The 20,496-nt window shown below is 31.3% G+C and overlaps 1 protein-coding gene across 1 annotated transcript in view; it reads left to right on the top strand.

The window, feature by feature from the left end:
• Positions 1-7,131: 7,131 nt before the first annotated feature.
• The window catches only part of LOC111686614, a 25,369-nt gene continuing 12,004 nt past the window's right edge, over positions 7,132-20,496 (top strand). Inside the window, exon 1 of the mRNA XM_046956681.1 lies at positions 7,132-8,013. Within this exon, the coding sequence (XP_046812637.1) occupies positions 7,587-8,013 (427 nt within the window). The 5' untranslated portion in view covers positions 7,132-7,586. The remainder of the gene's footprint in view (positions 8,014-20,496) is intronic.

The raw sequence follows: 20,496 nt of genomic DNA, 5'->3' as shown, positions 1-20,496 counted from the left end.
AACTAAAAAAAATAAATTCTTGTGATCTTCAACTCATTTGTAAGTGGGGATGTGATGGATTATCAGCACTCTCGGAATATAAACAAATCAACACAAGTGAATCATCTTCCGAGTATAAAAGTGTATTTATGGCATCGCTAGTTCCATTAAGAATTCGAAAGTATGCTGACAGCGATTCTCCATCAACCAGTTTCGATGATATTTGGAAGAATTCGACTCCAGGATCCAAAGCTTTTTGTAGGCCAATAAGCTTTGAGTATATAAAGGAATCCAAAACAACAACGCAAGATTTGATAAATCGTATTGAAGCAGAAATTAAAAACTTGGAACCTATAACAATCGAAATAGAAAATTATTCGTTTAACATGTCCTATGATTTAAAACTTACAATGATTGATGGGAAAGTTGGAAATGCCATTACAGGAACATCATCTACTTGGTACTGCTACATATGTGGTGATAAAAAATCAGAATTTTCGAATATTTCCAAGCAAAGATCAATAAATGAGGAAACATTACAATTTGGATATCCCCCCTACATGCTCGCATACGATTTCTGGAACATTTTCTACATTTAGCATATGATTTAAAGTACAGAAGCATACCGGAAAATGCAAACAAAAGTGCAAATAACAATAAGGAGTTAATGGAAATGAGAGCCAGTGAGAAACGAAGAATTCAAGAGGAATTTAAAAAGCGGATGGGATTAAATATTGATAAACCACTCACAGGATATGGAAGCACAAACGATGGTAATACCGCTAGACGTTTTTTTAAACATTTTGAAACTACTTCCGAAATAACCGGAATTAGTATGGATTTACTGCAAAAGGTCAATATTATTCTAATGGCGATAAATAGCAAGCATAAAGTGAACGCAAGAAAATTTGGAGAGTATTCTACAAAAGTTTCTAAATTACTTTTGGAATTATATCCCTGGAAAGAAATGACACCTACAGTTCACAAGATATTATGTCATGGAAAGGTCATCATAGAACATAATATTCTGCCTTTAGGAGAGCTTACAGAAGAACCCCAAGAATCGAGGAATAGAGACTTTAAGCATATTCATCAGTTTAGCTCAAGGAAGTGTTCTAGGCAGTCTCAAAATGAAGATATTTTTAATAATCTGATTCTATCTTCTGATCCTGTTTTATCTACTATAAGGAAACGTTGGATTTGCTACAAAACGTTAGCATTTGAAAATATTCATGAATTTAAAGATTTACTTTATCTTTTAGATATGGACTACTGTGATACCGATTATTTTACAAAATTATATTAATTTATAAAAAAAATAAATAAAGACTATTTTTATATAAAATAAATACTTGTTAATTTTTTTTAGGGATAAAGAATAAAAGATTAATCGTAAAAAGTGGCTGTAAAAATTCATAAAAATTTAGGTAGTAAAACATGCCTAACAAATGTATGGATGAAAATAATAGTACTAGGTAAATTCTCTAAAAGATGTTGAGTTTTCCCTAAATTATTTGTCACTTAAAAAACATTAGGTAGGCATGTTATATATCAATGGAAAGGTAATTTTGTCTATTTTTCAAAACTGTATATAATTTTTGAAAATTAAAAAATTCGCGGAATACTTTTTAAAAAAAAAAATTAAAAAATGTTTTTTATTCAGTTTTTGCGAAGATACAAATTTTTCAAATTGCAATAAAAATTTTATTTATGAATATTTTTTGATGAAATTTTACAGTAAGGTAGATTTTTTTACTCAAAATCTAAAATTAAATAAAAAGTTCGAATTTTCTTATTAGAAATCCCGGAATTCCCAAAAAAGTTTTAAAAAATCCCAAAAATGGGATTTTTTGGTTTTTTGCCTATTATATCCATACCAGGGGCGGGGTTATCGAAACCCGTTACAAAATGATTAAGAACATATTGGGTCATATAAAACAGGTCACTATAATTTGATATCGACTATGCGATTTGAGAATTTTTGCTCAAAATTGAATTTTCTATAAAAAAAATAGGGTTTTTTGGATGGACCTGGTCCCCTCGGTATCAAAAATTTTTAGGTTTTGTTTCATTTATCGTATTTTATGTAAAGTCAGCTTTTCAAAAAGTATAAATTCTATATACATCTTCTTAGAAACTTTTTAGATAACTTAAAAAGAAAAAGATACTTTTTTCCCCAAAAAATGGCAAAAAATCGCCTTTTTTTAATTTTTTAAATTAAAATGCCTATAACTTTGGACTCAGTCATGATTTTTACATAATTCTTTCACTGCTTGATATATAAACTTGTTGTTAAGCGAATAAAAAAAGAAATGGCGAAAATCGGGAATATTTGGACCCGCTATTATCAAAAAACTAAAGTAAGAACGGTAAAAATTTTAAAATTTTAATTTTCAAATGCGAATATCTCCTAAACTATAAGAGATAATTTACTGCTATGACGACATTTTTTATAGTGCTCGATGAGGAGATTCTATATACGAAATTTTTTTTAAATCGGAACTCTAATGAAGAAATAGGATCGTTTTAAAAATTTAACATAGCCGAGGTGTCCTAATTTGAGGACCCCCCGCCGGGCCCCTGGTTGGCCTATAAGGTCCAAATTCAAAACCTAAACTCGACAACACCTCCTTTTTGTGCATACCAAATTTCATTAAAATCGGATTAACCGTTTAGAAGTTACCGAATTATTTCCCTCTTTTTTTTTTCCTATACCACTGTGTGTCAGTCATTTTGACATATGTATTTTATTAGGTTTACATTTTTTTTACTTTAGCCTTATAGTGCTGAGTGTTGAACTACAAAAACGCTATGTTGTCAGTACTGTTTGAGTTGCATGATAGAATAGACATGTTTCAACAGAACATGTTTGAGATAAAACAAACACCATTTCCAATTAGAATGTTACTCTGATTGGTACAACAAAAATCTGCATGAAATTTAGAAGCAAATTCCACAATTCAAAAACAAAATTCACACAGAGTTCAAAGGATGCCCTTCTAAAGAGATTATAACAGAGCCAGTCGATTTTAATGCTTAGAAGTACAGAGTTATATATTTCGGTCTCTGTCCGATTGAAACCGTAGTTTTTAGAAAATATCGATATATTTTACGGATTTTCTAAAAAAGAGCGCTAGGTTCAAATATAGACTGGTCTATTTAACTGAATTTAATTATGCTGAATTTGATCGTAAAACTAGAGTTATTTAGGGTAATTAGCAGCATTTCCATTTACAATTAAACAGAAGGGATGGTATATTTTGATTCGGCGGCAACATCTAGAGACGTTATCGGTAGACCGATTTATGAACCCATCTAATATTTATGTTCTTACAGAGTAAACGATATTATAGCTACGCCAGCGACACAATCTCTCACAGCCACCACGTGTACCCTAAAGAGACAAGACAATGTACAAAAGATCAGCGATTACCGTGGTACCAGATTATATGTTTCTCTATTTCGACTCCAGGTCATATCATTCCAAAGAAATGCTGAGGACACATTTGATACCACTAGTTTAAGGTCTCAGCCAACTGGAGGTACTGGTGGCACCGGGGTTAAGGATTGCAATTACACCAAAATGGAAAAGTTCATCAAGGTAAGATGCCCCAGGGGGATGTCTGTCCGTACATATTTTTTGTTATTTCGGAAACCAGTAGTTGAACTTGATGGTATTTCTTTAAATTTGGTACTTTTGGTAATTTGTCGTTCATGGATTTTTGGATTTTAACGTACACACGCAGCGCCCTAATTAAATGAAAATCTATAATAGGGGAATTTTACAACTGTTTTTATACCCTTTGCCTTGATGAGAAGGATAGGAATGTAGAAATGCTTTACCTTAACACTGGGTGAGCTTTTTGCAACGTCTCACCACCGCCCCATTGTGTAACTTCCACGCCGCTGGTAATTTATGTATATGGAATTTCTGGTCCAGTATATGTGCACTTTTCTCCAATTCTCTAGCTATCTAATCTTTTGCCATAGTATTCGCATTGGGGAATAACAGGTGTCATAAGATAAGCTTAATCCAACCCCGACAAAGGTTAAGGCACTCACTTGTTAGGTCGTTTAAAGGGCGGACCCAGCATCCGATGAAAGCACCCTATTGATGCCACAAGGAATACCACATCCCTACACACATTATCTACGTCTTAAGACTCTCCCTAGTGCATTCCTGGAGCTTAAATGTCGCCTAAGGACACTACTAAGATGACTTCTGTTGTTTCAGCAACAGCACCTAGGGAACGTAATTGGTGGTTCGAAAAAAAACATGGGTCTATAATGATTTAATAGACAAATTTTTTGTAGGGAATACTTCTCCACGAAGTTTATTTTACATACGAACACTGAATTTTTACTAAGGTGTGTTGAGCGATTAACTGGCCACAGAATGGGTATGTTCTTGAAGAAAGACGTATGTTACGCAAGAATATACGAGTATCGGGAACAAGTTTCTTAATTTCAGAGGAAACCAATCCATTGTAGTATTGATAGAACGGTAAAATACACCCCACGTTGCCATGGCGAGCCAGTGGCTATCAATAATGTTGGCTATCCTACTGTCAATGATAAGTAGTTCACCCTCTCCTACCTCACCTTTCTTGGTATGAAGGTTGAGGTTGTGATATAATGTGCCCAGTGGGCCACTTTTGGTAACAGAACTGGCGCTGTGGGATGAACCAAACGTAACGTTACGGTGCCCAAATTTCGTCCTATATATGAGAGTTGTATTCCATTTTCGCCCAGATACAAGTGGTGTAAATAGTAAACGATAAAATGGAGAGAAGTATGTTTTATATCGTTTCAAAAAACTCCACACTTGAAAACTTTTTTCGACACATAAAAAATTAGTTTAGTCCAGCGGACATCGCACTGTATGCTCATGCCCAGAACATTAAGAGTTTCCGATTGCTTAATATTTGCAACACCCATATACATAAGTAGATGGAACAACAATATCAGCCAAGCGTTTAAGTGTTAAAAAACAACATTGAGTCTTGTGGACGTTAAAATCGACTCTAAATTAAGCGCTTCATTCATATTGCGCCAAATTGCTATGATCTCTAAAGGGCTTCGTTCGTCTATAATTGAATGAATATCAGGTATTGATGTTATCCACAAAATAGTAGATAGAGTTGAAAGTTTTACATAGAAGGTAATTTATGAAGATAAGAAATAATAGAGTAGTAAATAAAACAAAGCCCTGCGGTACCCCAGAATTAATCTTGAACTCGTTTGATGATATCCCATTATTAACAACTTGTATAGTGCGATCTCTGAGAAAGCTCGAAATAAATCACTGTGCGTTTCTCTTGGAAACTGTTACAGTTAGAATATTAGAAATTTGCACGAGTAACATTAACATACATGTATACATTTTGGGAAATAAATTGACGGACTACTCATGAGGGGAGCGCCACCTCCCATATTAGTGAAATACAAAAAATTGTTTATTTGGGAAACTTATTTAATTAAATTCTTCGAATTTTGCACTAAAAACTTCAATATTCATCTGAAAATTTTAGAAAAAAATGTGGTGGGTTTTGTAGCCCCCATATGAATAAAATAGGAAACTTATTTAATTAAATTCTTCGAATTTTGCACTAAAAACTTCAATATTCATCTGAAAATTTTAGAAAAAAAATGTGGTGGGTTTTGTAGCCCCCATATGAATAAAATAGAAAAATTCGTATATGTAATAAACTATTAGAGCTAAAAACTGCAAATTTTATTTGAAGAACTTTGACATTCATGTGAATATTCAGAGTACAATGGGCGGACTATCAATGGGTGCCTTTGCGCCTCCCATATTAATTAAGTAAAAAATTTGTTTGTTTCGAAAATTAATAGAACCAGAAATAATGGATCAATATCAACCATTTTCAGTAGCGTTCGTCCTTGCGTCAAAAGAAGAGTAATTTCATCGAATTATTTTGAAATTTGCGGTCTCTATGGAGCGCACAAGCTTTACATGGTTACACTGACAGACGGACATAGCTAAATCGACTCAGATAGTGATTCTAAGACGATATATACATTTAGAAATAATCTACTTTTATTTCTAAACCAATATTCCTGACAAAATTCCATTAAAATAGATTTATGATAACGACCTCTATCGTTCGCACAAGCTTTACATGGACAGACAGACGGGCGAAAGGACGGACATAGCTAAATCGACTCAGAAGTGATTAGAAATAATCTACTTTCATTACTAATCCAATATTCCTGACAGAAACTCCATTAAAAGAGATTTATGATAAGAGATTTTGAATTTCTCATCAACAACTTTCGCTACCGTAACCATATTCTTTCCATTATTATGTTAATATTCTATTATTAATATTTTTTTTAAATAAACAAATCTAAAAACCCAGTTTTAATACATTATTATCAAAATTATTAACACATCTTTTGTAAGGTTTATGGCGAAACAATAACTTTATTAAAGATTAGTAAAAGAAAAAAAGCTTCTTTTTCATCTTTTTTTTTTGAGGCTAATTGATGCTCAACTCAACCTTATTGACCCATTGGCAAGACGAACTACATGTCACAGCATTCTAAAGCCCACAATAGAAATTAGAACATTAAACAAGTTAAAGATAAATAACTATTTGTTGCATAAAATTAACTAGAATTGAATGAAAAGAATATGATAAGTAAAAGTCCAATATTGTTGAAAGATGCAAATGAAAAGTTGAGGAAGAAAGTTTTATGTAGAGAACTTAAGGCAACACGTTCACAATAAAGATTTTATGCCCTAAATTTAAATAAAAATGGTTTATATTTTTTTTGTTTTTTTTTCGTGTTTCTTTAGCATAATAAACAAAATAGAAATTTTAACAAAAAAATACCAATGAAAATTTAACAAGAAACATAACAAATGTTCTGTAGTAATCTTTAGAAACAAAAACATTACAAAATTGTGTTTTAGAGAAGACATATAGAGAGCGTAAAATTAAAAAGCTTTTACTCAAACTGTGCTCAAAAGCTGGTTTAAATGTAAGTAACTCTTTAAAAGCTAACTCATATGTATGTGCTTGCAACAACAGCCTTGGCAATGACTTTGATTGTTTGTTTGTTCGTTCGTTTGCTGTGTACAGCTGTTTAGCAGAGCAGCAGTTTAAGACAGCAAATCGAAACAGTTGTTAGTTGTTAAAAGAGTTTGCTACCCAAAGGTTGTGGCTAACGGGTATTCTTTTTCTAAATAATTAAATTGTGTTGAATTAAAAAAAATGTTTGTAGCTTAAGTCTTTTGTTTGCTAGCTTTATAACACACCAACACTAAAAGTTTGTTGCTTAAGTCTTTCGTTTATTCTAAACCCTACTACTTAAACTCAATAAAATAAACAACAACAAAAACCAATAAATATCTAAACAAAATCCTGTAAATAAGGAAAAAAAATAAACGAGTGCATGTTCATAACAAATAAATTTAAATTTTATGTAAAATTTCATTTCAACATTTGAATTAGATTTTTACTTAATTAGTGTTATAACAACATCATAAATCCTAAAAAATATTATTAAACAAAAAAATAAAATAATAATAAAGAAAAGCAAATAATTTCAAAACGAAAACAAAAAAAAATCATTAAAAAATGAGAGTGTATTCAACAAACCTAAACAATTGTTTTAGAAAAAGTGCAAAAAATAACACAAATTTAATGCATTTCAAACAGCAAAAAAAACTTCATGATATTGTTCATCATCATGATGATCGCGAGCCGTGGTCATTGCCTATAAAACATAGTTATTTTTTCGCTTTCGTCTTCGTTACGCTTTTCATGCAACATTATGTGATTATTGCAACGGCCACAAATGATGCTACCAAATTTAACAGTGGCTCTTTGCTTGATGGTGGCATAACAAAAGGATTTAGAAACCGCATGCGCTCACCGAAAATCTCCAGTATACATAATGTCCAAGTTGTTGGCAAAAGTCTACCAAAGAATCGTGTTGCTGTGGAGCCAACAGTAGCTGATGATAATCAAACAAATATTATAGCACCAGCTGCTGGTAAATTTGGTAAGTTGTTTAAAATGAAGTAAAGAGTGGTCGATGTTGGTAATGGTGTTGGTGCTTGTGTCTTGTGCCTACTTTTTAATAGTCAAGTTCAAGGACATGGTTATTAGGAAAACATAGAGTTCACAGTTTGTTTATAATTCGTTTGATTTTTACACTGTGGTAAAAAGTTTGCAAAAATCTCCATACAAAATCAGTTGAAAATATATATATATATTCTATATTTTCTATAAAATATGATTTTGTAGAAAGAAGAAAACTAACAAATTCTTTAAATTAAAAGAGCTGTAATATTTTGTATGTAATGAGTTGCACATTGGGTCTGCTTTGCCATCCATATCCTAGTAAGGATTGTTGTAAATCTCCTCGTTTCACTAACATCTATATTTATTCCAACTGAAAACACCAAAAAGATCTTCCGAAAATCCTTAAAAAATGCAAAAATTCAAAAAGTACCATTTGAACAACGAAAAAGTACCAAAAGTGAACAAAACTTTATTTTATGATTTTTCTACATTTTTATTCATTCAGTTGCCCTGGTGAAACGTCAAAAGGGAAAATTTAGAAAAGGACCATTTCAATAGAACGGAAAATTACCTTTTTTCTTCGATTAGTACTAACGACTGTATAAATTCCCACTGAGAAACACAAAATAGTTCTTCTGGAAAATCCTTAAAAATGCAAAAAATCGAAAAGTAATATTTGAACAGCGAAAGAGTACCAGAAATGTAATTGAACAAAACTCCTGGTGAAACGTCAAAAGTGGAAATTTTCAAAAAGTACTATTTGAATAAAACTGAAGAGGTATCTTTTTTATTCTTTTGCATAGGTTTTCACTCGATTAATACTAACTGTTACTATGTAAATTCCCGCTGAGGAACACAAAATAGTTCTTCTGGAAAATCCTTAAAATGTTAAAATTCAAAAAGTACCAGAAGTGTAAATGAACAAAACTTTCTTTTTTGATTTTTTGCCGGTTTGTCAAAAGTATAAAATTTCGAAAAGTGACATTTGAATAAAACGGAAAAAGTACCCTTTTTCTTCTAATATATATGTACTCGATCAGTACTAATGACTGAGGAACACAAAAAATGTCTTCTGGAAAATCCTTAAAAATGCATAAATTTAAAATGTACCATTTGAACAATAAAAAAGTACCAGAAGTGAAAATGAACAAAACTTCATTTTATGATTTTTCTAGATTTTTATTCATTCAGTTCCCCCTGTAAAAGTGGTAAATTTCGAAAAGTACCATTGGAATAAAACGGAAAAAGTACTAACGACTGTGTTAATTCCCATTGAGGAACATAATAGCAAACACAATTCTTCTGGAAAATCTTTAAAAAATGCAAAATTCAAAAAGTACCAGAAGTGTAAATGAACAGAACGTCAAAAGTGGAAAAAAGTACCATTAAAAAAACGGAAAAAGTACCCTTCTATAGATTATTTTTTAACCGGTTTCCCCTTTTAAAGAAGTTAAAGTGCATAATTTTAGTTCTAATATATTCTTTTCAAAATGTAGCAAAATATTTAACGGTACCATTTTTATTCTGCTTCTTCTTTAGATTCTTTTTCAATCAGTTTCCCTTGTAAATCAATATATAAGGGGAATTGTTGTAAAGCACTAAAAGTACCATTATAATATTAAAATGTACCAAGAAAAAAAAGTCATTAAATCAGATTGTTGAATAAATTTGTGGTCATTTAAATCAAATTTTGAAGGTGGCTTTTTATAGGGGCTAGGATCAAATGAGGACCTTTTAATTTAAAGTTCATTAGGGTCACCAGGGCCAGTATAGACCATGGTTTTGCAGTTTTATGTAGAGATACGAGTATATTAAACATAATAATGAACTTTAAACCCTCATTTGGGGGTTCAGTTGTATAATTAAAGGATAATTAAAGATCATGTAACAAATTTCATTGAATTATCTTCAAAATCGCGTCCTGTAGTTTGACTGAAAAGTTTACACGGACGAACAAACGGAGGGACATAGCTAAATCGACTCAGAAAATGATTCTGAACCATTTGGTATACTTTAAGGTGAGTATAGGACCAATATTATTGTGCATTAGAAACATCAGCATAAACCCAATACACAAAGTGGTGTACACTTTAGTGGGGAGAGTGTATTAGGTATAAAATGTACCAAACATTTTAATCATAACTTGATTTTTGTGCAATCAGGGATGTATACTTAACATGTGAAATGTTATCATTTTCTCCAAGGATACACGTTTCAATTTTCAAAATATGTTTGTAATTGTCTAAGTTGTGTTCAGTTAATACTAATCAATTAATTTGGCCATTATCAGATATAAACTTTTTTTCTATCATTCTGACAACTTATGGATTCCGCGCCACAAGAATAGCACACCTTTTGAGGCCAATAATGAAAAATGTACATTTCCTTGTTCTGTAGTAAAGCATATCCAAGAGACAGCGTTCTGCATCGATGAAAATAAAAGGAATGAGGCAATATCTGGACTATAAGAGGGTTGAGGTACCATTTCCTAATTGGAATTTTATGATTTTATGTCACTTCAAAGTTGCATTCAATAAACACTCTCAATGATTGTCTGATTAGATTGCATCGTTTCATCAAAAACACTATCTTAGCGTTATAGATATTAGACTTTAATGTTGATACAGCTGCTTGCTCCTTGTTTCACATATGGTCCCTTACGCATCGCGATATCGTAATGGATCTAAGTAATCGCAAGTAATGTATTGGTGCAAAACTAATTTTAACTTTTTAAACGTTTCCAAAGTTCGTAGGGCATCCACTTTCCCTACTTTAAGACGAATTCTACTGCTCGGAAACGTTTGATCCTTGAGTACCCTAAAATGATTTTGCAAGCAATGATATTGATGCAAAACTGATTTTCACATTTTAACCGTTCAAACAGCATTTCGAACATGCAAAATTGTAGTTTTAAATGATCTTGAGTTTAACAACATAGAGTAATGCCTTAAACTATTCATCTTTAAACTTTTTCTATTGCCCTAAGTTACCTTGGTCTTCCATGTTAAAATCACCACTTTTGAAAAGCACAAATAACTTAAAGCAAAAATAAAACGAAGTTGTTTCAAATCACCATTTATCACCACTTTAAAAGTAGTATAAAGTGCATTTTTAAACTTCTGTGGAAGTGGTGTTTATTGACTTCCTAAGAAGCGAAAAGAGTCAAATTAGTTGTATTCTATAATACTACAATTTCACTTCCAAAAAAGAACATAAAAATTACTTCCTGAGAATAACTTCATAGGTAGTGAATTTGCAATCAAAATGGACATGTACAAGCCTATGTTAAAATCATAATTTCTTTGGGTCTTTTCAGTATTTCCGTGAAGTAAATTCTACTTCTTTTTCACTTCTTCGGAAGTTCTTGTTTTACTGGGATTCTCTCTCACATTGAAATCTGTGAAATACATTGTTCTTAAGCTGCGTTAAGCAAAAGAACTTCCTGCATGAGAAGCAGTTTTGAATTAAGATTTAACATATTCGAAACAAAACAAACAGCATTTTACTCAACACTGTTCCTTCATACTGTTCAAAATAATACATTCGTTACTAAAAACAAAACCCGCCTTCAAAAGATACCATATCTGCTGTGAACAACAGTATTAATAACATTAACTCAGATCCACATTAGAGGTAAAGAGGATAAATACATAGTGATCAAGTCACGCCCTCAGCAGCCTTTAAAAATAAATATATAATTAGCAAATTCTTCAAGTCACCTTTATAATTAAGGGTCACACGTACATCTAATTACTTTTCAACTCAAAAGAAAAATCTTAATTTTCATTTCAAAGCATTTTTACGGTTACTATGTCAAACTCAAATACAACTTATTTATTTAACAAAAATTCTAAGCAAGTTAAAATTTTTAAAATAATCATCAACCAAATACTTGGTTGGCACATCATCAACATAAAGAAATTAAAAAAAAACAACAGAAAATTAACAACAACAACATCATCAACAACAACCACAAACATTCATATCAAAATAACAGCAGCAAAATCATAAGAATCATCATTTCTTATAAACAACTGCGAATTTGATGTTAAATCTAAATGTACGAATGTCTGTAGAAAACGCCAGGAAAAACAAAGAAAACTTATGATTTTAAATTAAAAAAAAAATAAAGTTTTTGTTTTGAATATTTTGTTTAATCATAAACAAAATATTCAAAACAACATTGTTAGTGTAGTAAATAAATGACACCATTCTGGTTTTTAATGACTTTAAAGTTTTTTTTTTCTTTTTTTTGGAGAATGAATAATGGCTGTCATAATGAATATGACAACAACGCAAATGTTTAACAACAACATTAAACAAACAACAACATCAACAATCAGGAACAACAGCAGCACCAACAAGCAATAAGTTTGCTGTGCATTTGACAACAAAATATAAACAAATATGGCATTAAATTTTGAAAATTTACACATTTTCTCTAAATGCAAAACTTACAAACAAATATACACTTAAGCTCATATGCTTAAATGCAATAAATTTTGTATGAGTGTACACTTGTGATAACCCAATAAACATACAAGTTGTAGAATGCACACTATATATCACTATCAATCACATGCAATGAATTGTATATTCAGGAGATTTCTTACTCTTACCTCAACTTAGTGAAAGGGGTCCAGATTATACATTAGTCTAATCTTGTCAGAGTTTGTTGATGGTCTTGACCTGTTTAATAAATGATTTTTAAGCTCTTCGATCTTGTGCATCTCTAGTTTATAATACCAAGAGTTTTTTCATATAGTCTTCCAATTTGTCCTTCCACCGGAAAGCAATCGCTTTATACTCTCCGATCACGCTGATGGGTCTATATATTTTATCTTCGTCTTCTGAAAGACGAGGCCCTATTTTCAGCTGTTGCCTAACCAAAAGTTTCATTTCTTTGTGAGCACTATCCCATTTTTATGTCAGTGCTGACATTATTCCTAATCCAAAGTATACAATTTCGTCCACTACCTCAACATTGCTGAAACTCACTCGCCTTTTTTTAGACGCCCCTATCGCCAATATAAGTGAAAATTTTGTGCCTTTGAAAATTGCGAAAATTGCTATCGTGAACTTGTTGTGAATAATTCATTCACAATAGTTGATATTGTATGGAACAGCTGTTCAATGTTTATAAAATTCCATCAACAAATTTCACAACAGGGAGTTTTTTGAACGAAAAAAGTGAAAAGGGAACATATTTCACGTGAAATGATGATTGGCGATAGGGGTGTAAGTTTCAATTTCTGAAAGTGCTCTAGTTACAACTCATTCTTTCCTTCCGATAATGTGGTGTTAATTGTCACTTTAGTGGGGAGGGAATATTCGTCCTATACCCTCGTTACAGTATACCAATCGGCTTAGAATTGTTTTCTAAATCGATAAAGCCTTGTCCGTTCATCTGACTGGCTGTCCATGTAAAGCCAGAACGCAAAGTTGCAATTTTATATATACAATTGAATAAAATTTAACAAATACTTTGACCTTAGGACGTAGCCTATTTAAAATGGTTAATATCGGTTCATTTTTCACTTAACCACCATATATTAGAATTCCCCAGAAACGGGTTTTAAGCTCATATTTATATGTAAAAATAACAGGGACCATACTAGGGTACTTAAGTTAGCTATGAATAAGTAAATCTCGGACAAACGCCAATATTTATTAACCCAGCGACAGCTATATCAACCGAAAGTTTTCTTCCCCAGGAAGGAAGTCTGTTTTCTGGGTTATTGTATATTTACAAGAACACGCTTGCAGTTGTTATAATATAGGTACATGTGTGGTAATGTAATGCTTAAATTTTATACATGTGTCAGTGTAGAATCCGCAATAAGTAATAAGCGCCATATCCATATGCCTTAGAAATTTTCTACGTCTTATATATGTTTTTGTTGTTGTTTATTTGTTTATTGTTTGTACGTTCAAAACTGACTTGTAAAACGAAACTTAGAACATCTTCCTTAATTTTTAACATGTTTGCTAAAAAAAAAACTTACAGATATTTGTTATTTGTGTGTATTTTTGTAACGGCCCAATAGGCAGTGGAACCAAATTTGAGTTGAGAATACTATGAAGCAGCAGTTCTCAATGTGAGGATTCTACAGATTATATAGTAACTAGGTTATGCAAAGAAACCAACTTAATTTTAAATTATGTAGGAGAAGCGATATAATTAGGGCAAAGTTGACACTTTTTATTATAAGTGCTGCAGGGCATTTTTACGTGTTTTGATATCTGTATATGTTTTTATGACGACAACATGCAGCAAAACACATTAAACGCAGTACAAGAGAAAAAAACTTAGCAACAACAACTTTGTTAACAAATTTTCATTGCAAACAGCTTAAAGTAGTTTGAAAGAGAACTTAAAGTTTGCCAACATCAGACTATATCAGACTAACTAGAGTATAGAGTCTACTATATAGGATTATTAGGTTTTGTCTAGTCTAAAGTCTAGTTTAAAGTCTAGTCTAAAGTCCAATCTATAGTCTATAGTCTAGTCTATAGTCTAGTCTATAGTCTAGTCCGTAGTCTAGTCTAGTCTAGTCTATAGTCTAGTCTATAGTCTAGTCTATAGTATAGTCTATAGTCTAGTCTATAGTCTAGTCTATAGTATAGTCTATAGTATAGTCTATATTCTAGTCTATAGTCTAGTCTATAGTCTAGTCTATAGTCTAGTCTATAGTCTAGTCTATAGTCTAGTCAATAGTCTAGTCTATAGTCTAGTCTATAGTCTAGTCTATAGTCTAGTCTATAGTCTAGTCTATAGTCTAGTCTATAGTCTAGTCTATAGTCTAGTCTATAGTCTAGTCTATAGTCTAGTCTATAGTCTAGTCTATAGTCTAGTCTATAGTCTAGTCTATAGTCTAGTCTATAGTCTAGTCTATAGTCTAGTCTATAGTCTAGTCTATAGTCTAGTCTATAGTCTAGTTTATAGTATAGTATATATTCTAGTCTATAGTCTAGTCTATAGTCTAGTCTATAGTCTAGTCTATAGTCTAGTCTATAGTCTAGTCTATAGTCTAGTCTATAGTCTAGTCTATAGTCTAGTCTAGTCTATAGTCTAGTCTATAGTCTAGTCTATAGTCTAGTCTATAGTCTAGTCTATAGTCTAGTCTATAGTCTAGTCTATAGTCTAGTCTATAGTCTAGTCTATAGTCTAGCTATAGTCTAGTCTATAGTCTAGTCTATAGTCTAGTCTATAGTCTAGTCTATAGTCTAGTCTATAGTCCAGTCTATAGTTTAGTTTATAGTCTAGTCTATAGTCTAGTCTATATTCTAGTCTATAGTCTAGTCTATAGTCTAGTCTATAGTCTAGTTTATAGTCTAGTCTATAGTCTAGTCTATATTCTAGTCTATAGTCTAGGCTATAGTCTACTATACAGCCTAGTCTATAGTCTACTTTACAGTTGTCTATAGTCTAGCCATTAGTCTAGTCTATAGTCTAGCCTATATTCTAGTCTTTAGTATAGTCTATCTATATAGTTATATATCTATAGTCTTAGTCTAGTCTATAGTCTAGTCTATAGTCTCTTATGTAGTCTAGTCTACAATCTAGTCTATAGTCTAGTATATAGTCTAGTCTATAGTCTAGTCTATAGTCTAGTCTATAGTCTAGTCTATAGTCTAGTCTATAGTCTAGTCTATAGTCTAGTCTATAGTCTAGTCTATAGTCTAGTCTATAGTCTAGTCTATAGTCTAGTCTATAGTCTAGTCTATAGTCTAGTCTATAGTCTAGTCTATAGTCTAGTCTATAGTATAGTCTAGTCCATAGTCTAGTCTATAGTCTAGTCTATAGTCTAGTCTATAGTCCAGTCTATAGTCTAGTTTATAGTCTAGTCTATAGTCTAGTCTATATTCTAGTCTATAGTCTAGGCTATAGTCTAGTCTATAGTCTAGTTTATAGTCTAGTCTATAGTCTAGTCTATATTCTAGTCTATAGTCTAGGCTATAGTCTACTATACAGCCTAGTCTATAGTATAGTCTACAGTTGTCTATAGCCTAGCCTTTAGTCTAGTCTATAGTCTAGTCTCTATTTCAGTCCTTAGTATAGTCTATGGTCTAGTCTATAGTCTAGTCTATAGTCTCCTATATAGTCTAGTCTACAGTCTAGTCTATAGTCTAGTATATAGTCTAGTCTATACGCTGGCCCATAGTCTAGTCAAAAAATCTGTGAATAAGTTATTTCAAAGCTCTGCTTATTATTATCTTCCTTACCACAAACATATCCATACATACATAAGTTAGTATAAAACTGTATGATGCATATTTGTCTGTCCATCCAACCATATGTCTGTCCATACATAAGAATAAAAGAAGTATAAGTCTTAGTAGAATGTTAAGTCGTGACAAGAATTTTCCTCTATTAACTTCTTCCGAAGACCAATGTGTGTGCTTGTTGATAATATTATTTTCATTTTATATTCTTTGTTTTTTTTTTCTTTTCTTTTTTAAGTCTTCAAACACAACGTTTGTTTTTTACAACTGACTTCTCATATTCAGTTATTGCAGTCAGTTGTTGTACGTTGAATTGCAGAAAAACTCTAAAAACACCATTTTTACCTTTAACATTTGTTTTTTTTTGATATGAGTGTGTGTGTGTGTGTGTATTTCAACCAAAAGGCTTATATTAACTTGGTCATGTCAATTCAATGAAAGAACAAAGATACAAATAGTACAAGTAGGATGTGTTTTCTTGTTTATCTCATGCAGACAGATACGAAGTAACAACCATAAAATTGATCGTATAAATAATAGAACGCATTGAAGATTCTTCTTCGTCTACTACTTTTTATTCCCCCGGGCAGGAAATAAAAAGCATATTTTTATTTTAACAAAAATGTCTTTGTTACTCTGTTAGTTTTTTTAATTAAATTAACTGGGAATTATATATCTATCTATGCGGATCATTTATCCTAACATGTTTTCAATTTGACAAAATTTAAAAATTATAATGAAATATGACGAGAACATAGACAATATTTAAAAAGAAGGCTAGAATTTAGTCAAAGCTCTAACTGTAACTAACTGACTATATACTTGATACTATAAACTGTGCGATGGTATAAAATTTAATGTTATAGTGCTAGATTATTGGCTAGACTATAGACTAGACTAAACACTAGACTATAGACTAGACTAAACACTAGACTATAGACTAGACTATAGACTAGACTATAGACTAGACTATAGATTAGACTATAGACTAGACTATAGACTAGACTATAGACTAGACTATAGACTAGACTATAGACTAGACTATAGACTAGACTATAGACTAGACTATAGACTAGACTATAGACTAGACTATAGACTAGACTATAGACTAGACTATAGACTAGACTATAGACTAGACTATAGACTAGACTATAGACTAGACTATAGACTAGACTATAGACTAGACTATAGACTAAACTATAGACTAGACTATAGACTAGACTAAGTACAGACTAGACTATCGAGTAGACTATAGACTATACTATAGACTAGACTATAGACTAGACTTTAGACTAGACTATAGACTAGACTATAGACTAGACTATAGACTAGACTATAGACTAGACTATAGACTAGACTATAGACTAGACTATAGACTAGACTATAGACTAGACTATAGACTAGACTATAGACTAGACTATAGACTAGACTATAGACTAGACTATAGACTAGACTATAGACTAGACTATAGACTAGACAGACATAGACTAGACTATAGACTAGACTATAGACTAGACTATAGACTAGACTATAGACTAGACTATAGACTAGACTATAGACTAGACTATAGACTAGACTATAGACTAGACTATAGACTAGACTATAGACTAGACTATAGACTAGACTATAGACTAGACTATAGACTAGACTATACTAGAGACTAGACTATAGACTAGACTATAGACTAGACTATAGACTAGACTATAGACTAGACTATAGACTAGACTATAGACTAGACTATAGACTAGACTATAGACTAGACTATAGACTAGACTATAGACTAGACTATAGACTAGACTATAGACTAGACTATAGACTAGACTATAGACTAGACTATAGACTAGACTATAGACTAGACTATAGACTAGACTATAGACTAGACTATAGACTAGACTATAGACTATACTATGGACTAAACTATAGACTAGACTATAGACTAGACTATAGACTAGACTATAGACTAGACTATAGACTAGACTATAGACTAGACTATAGACTAGACTATAGACTAGACTATAGAATAGACTATAGAATAGACTATAGACTAGACTATAGACTAGACTATAGACTAGACTATAGACTAGACTATAGACTAGACTATAGACTAGACTATAGACTAGACTATAGACTAGACTATAGACTAGACTATAGACTAGACTATAGACTAGACTATAGACTAGACTATACTAGACTAGACTATAGACTAGACTATAGACTAGACTATAGACTAGACTATAGACTAGACTATAGACTAGACTATAGACTATAGTCTAGACTAGACTATAGACTAGACTATAGACTATAGACTGGACTATAGACTAGACTATAGACTGGACTATAGACTAGACTATAGACTGGACTATAGACTAGACTATAGACTGGACTATAGACTAGACTATAGACTAGAGTATAGACTAGACTATGGACTAGACTATAGACTACACTATAGACTAGACTATAGACTAGACTATAGACTAGACTATAGACTAGACTATAGACTAGACTATAGACTAGACTATAGACTAGACTATAGACTAGACTATAGACTAGACTATAGACTAGACTATAGACTAGACTATAGACTAGACTATAGACTAGACTATAAGCAAGATTATAGATTAGACTATAGACTAGACTATAGGCAAGATTATAGATTAGACTATAGACTAAACTAAAGACTAGACTATAGACTAGACTAATTTCTAGCCAATACTATATTCAATATTTAAATCTGATTAACACTGATTAATTGCTCAAAAAAGAATAATAGGTTAGAATTCTTAACATTTTGAACTCTAAAGAAACATTCAAATTTCTTTAAAAGACAATATATGTATATCGAAACCATTAGAGGTCATTATAACTGGGTGTCAACCTAAATACTAGCACGAACCGTTAAATATGCGCGAATATTCGAACATGAACTCTTTAAATGTATTTGTTTATGTTTGAAAGAGTTTTGAAAAAAGTTTTGGTTAATTCTGGATCTTTTGTTAGATGTTTTTTAGCTAATTTATTGCAACAATATAATTTTCAATTGTTCAAATATTATAGAGATTTCCATTGTTGTGAGTTGTTTTTTTTTTGCGGTGATTGTTTAAATTTCTACGATTATTTTAAAATTATTATTGAATTTAAGTATTTAAAAAACTAAACAAATAAAAGAAAAACTAGCAAAAAATTGATTCATTTAAACTAAAAATAAATAGAAAATTTAACTTTCACTCTCATGCCCAATGAGCAGTTAAAGTTTTTACTTTTTTTCCTTGAAAAAAAAAATAGCGAGAACAATAGACAATTACCTATAAACCACCAGAAAGACAGACAAACATACATATAGATAATATTTAATTTTCGGACAATTGCCTAATGCGGTCAAATGGTGAAATGTTTGGTTTGTTGGTCAAAAATTAATCGTCCATTGTTGAAATGAGATGAAATACGTTTGGACCACTATTAAGAAAGAAAAAAAAGCAATAAATAAAATTTCTTTTTCTTAAGCAAAAAGATTTAATGAATTATTAATTTTAGTTAAGAAATGTAACAAACAATAAAGGTAAATAATGGGTGTATATACTCGTTAGTATTCTTTGTTTTAAATAAATTTAGATTACAAAAAAAAACATAGGAAGTGCCAGTGGTGATGGTGTTGCTGCTGGTACTATTTAATTACTAAATACTATACAATCATTTAACCACTAAATACTATTTCTACATACTTATTACTTTTACAACTATTTATAGAAAGTCTTCATTCCGACCGACCATCATTAATCATATTTGTTTCCATTTTTGGTTTTAGTTTTTCCCTTTAGTGTGACGTATTGTGGTCAAGTGTATCGAAAGTTTTTATATTCAAAATTATATGTAAATTCTTTTTAGTTGGTTTTAGGTGTTTAGCGGTAAATTTTATTTTGAAATTGTTATTCTGAGCCGGAAATTATATGTTTGAGTTGTTGTATGTGTTCTTGGTTTTTGTTCTTTTGTTTAAAATTTTGGGGTTCTTTAAGAATTTTAATGTGAAGGTTAATTTAGAAACATTGCATATTTGTTATACACACCATAAAATCTTTAATTACATGGTACTAATAGATAATATATCGTAAACAAATATTGTATTATTTTACAAAGTTCAGTTCTAGTTCAGTTCTAGTTCAGTTCTAGTTCAGTTCTAGTTCAGTTCTAGTTCAGTTCTAGTTCAGTTCTAGTTCAGTTCTAGTTCAGTTCTAGTTCA

The sequence above is a fragment of the Lucilia cuprina genome, chromosome 2 (assembly GCF_022045245.1).
Source record: "Lucilia cuprina isolate Lc7/37 chromosome 2, ASM2204524v1, whole genome shotgun sequence".
Taxonomy (NCBI): domain Eukaryota; kingdom Metazoa; phylum Arthropoda; class Insecta; order Diptera; family Calliphoridae; genus Lucilia; species Lucilia cuprina.
The sequence above is the reverse complement of the archived record's forward strand: the minus strand, read 5'-3'. Positions and strand labels throughout refer to the sequence as shown.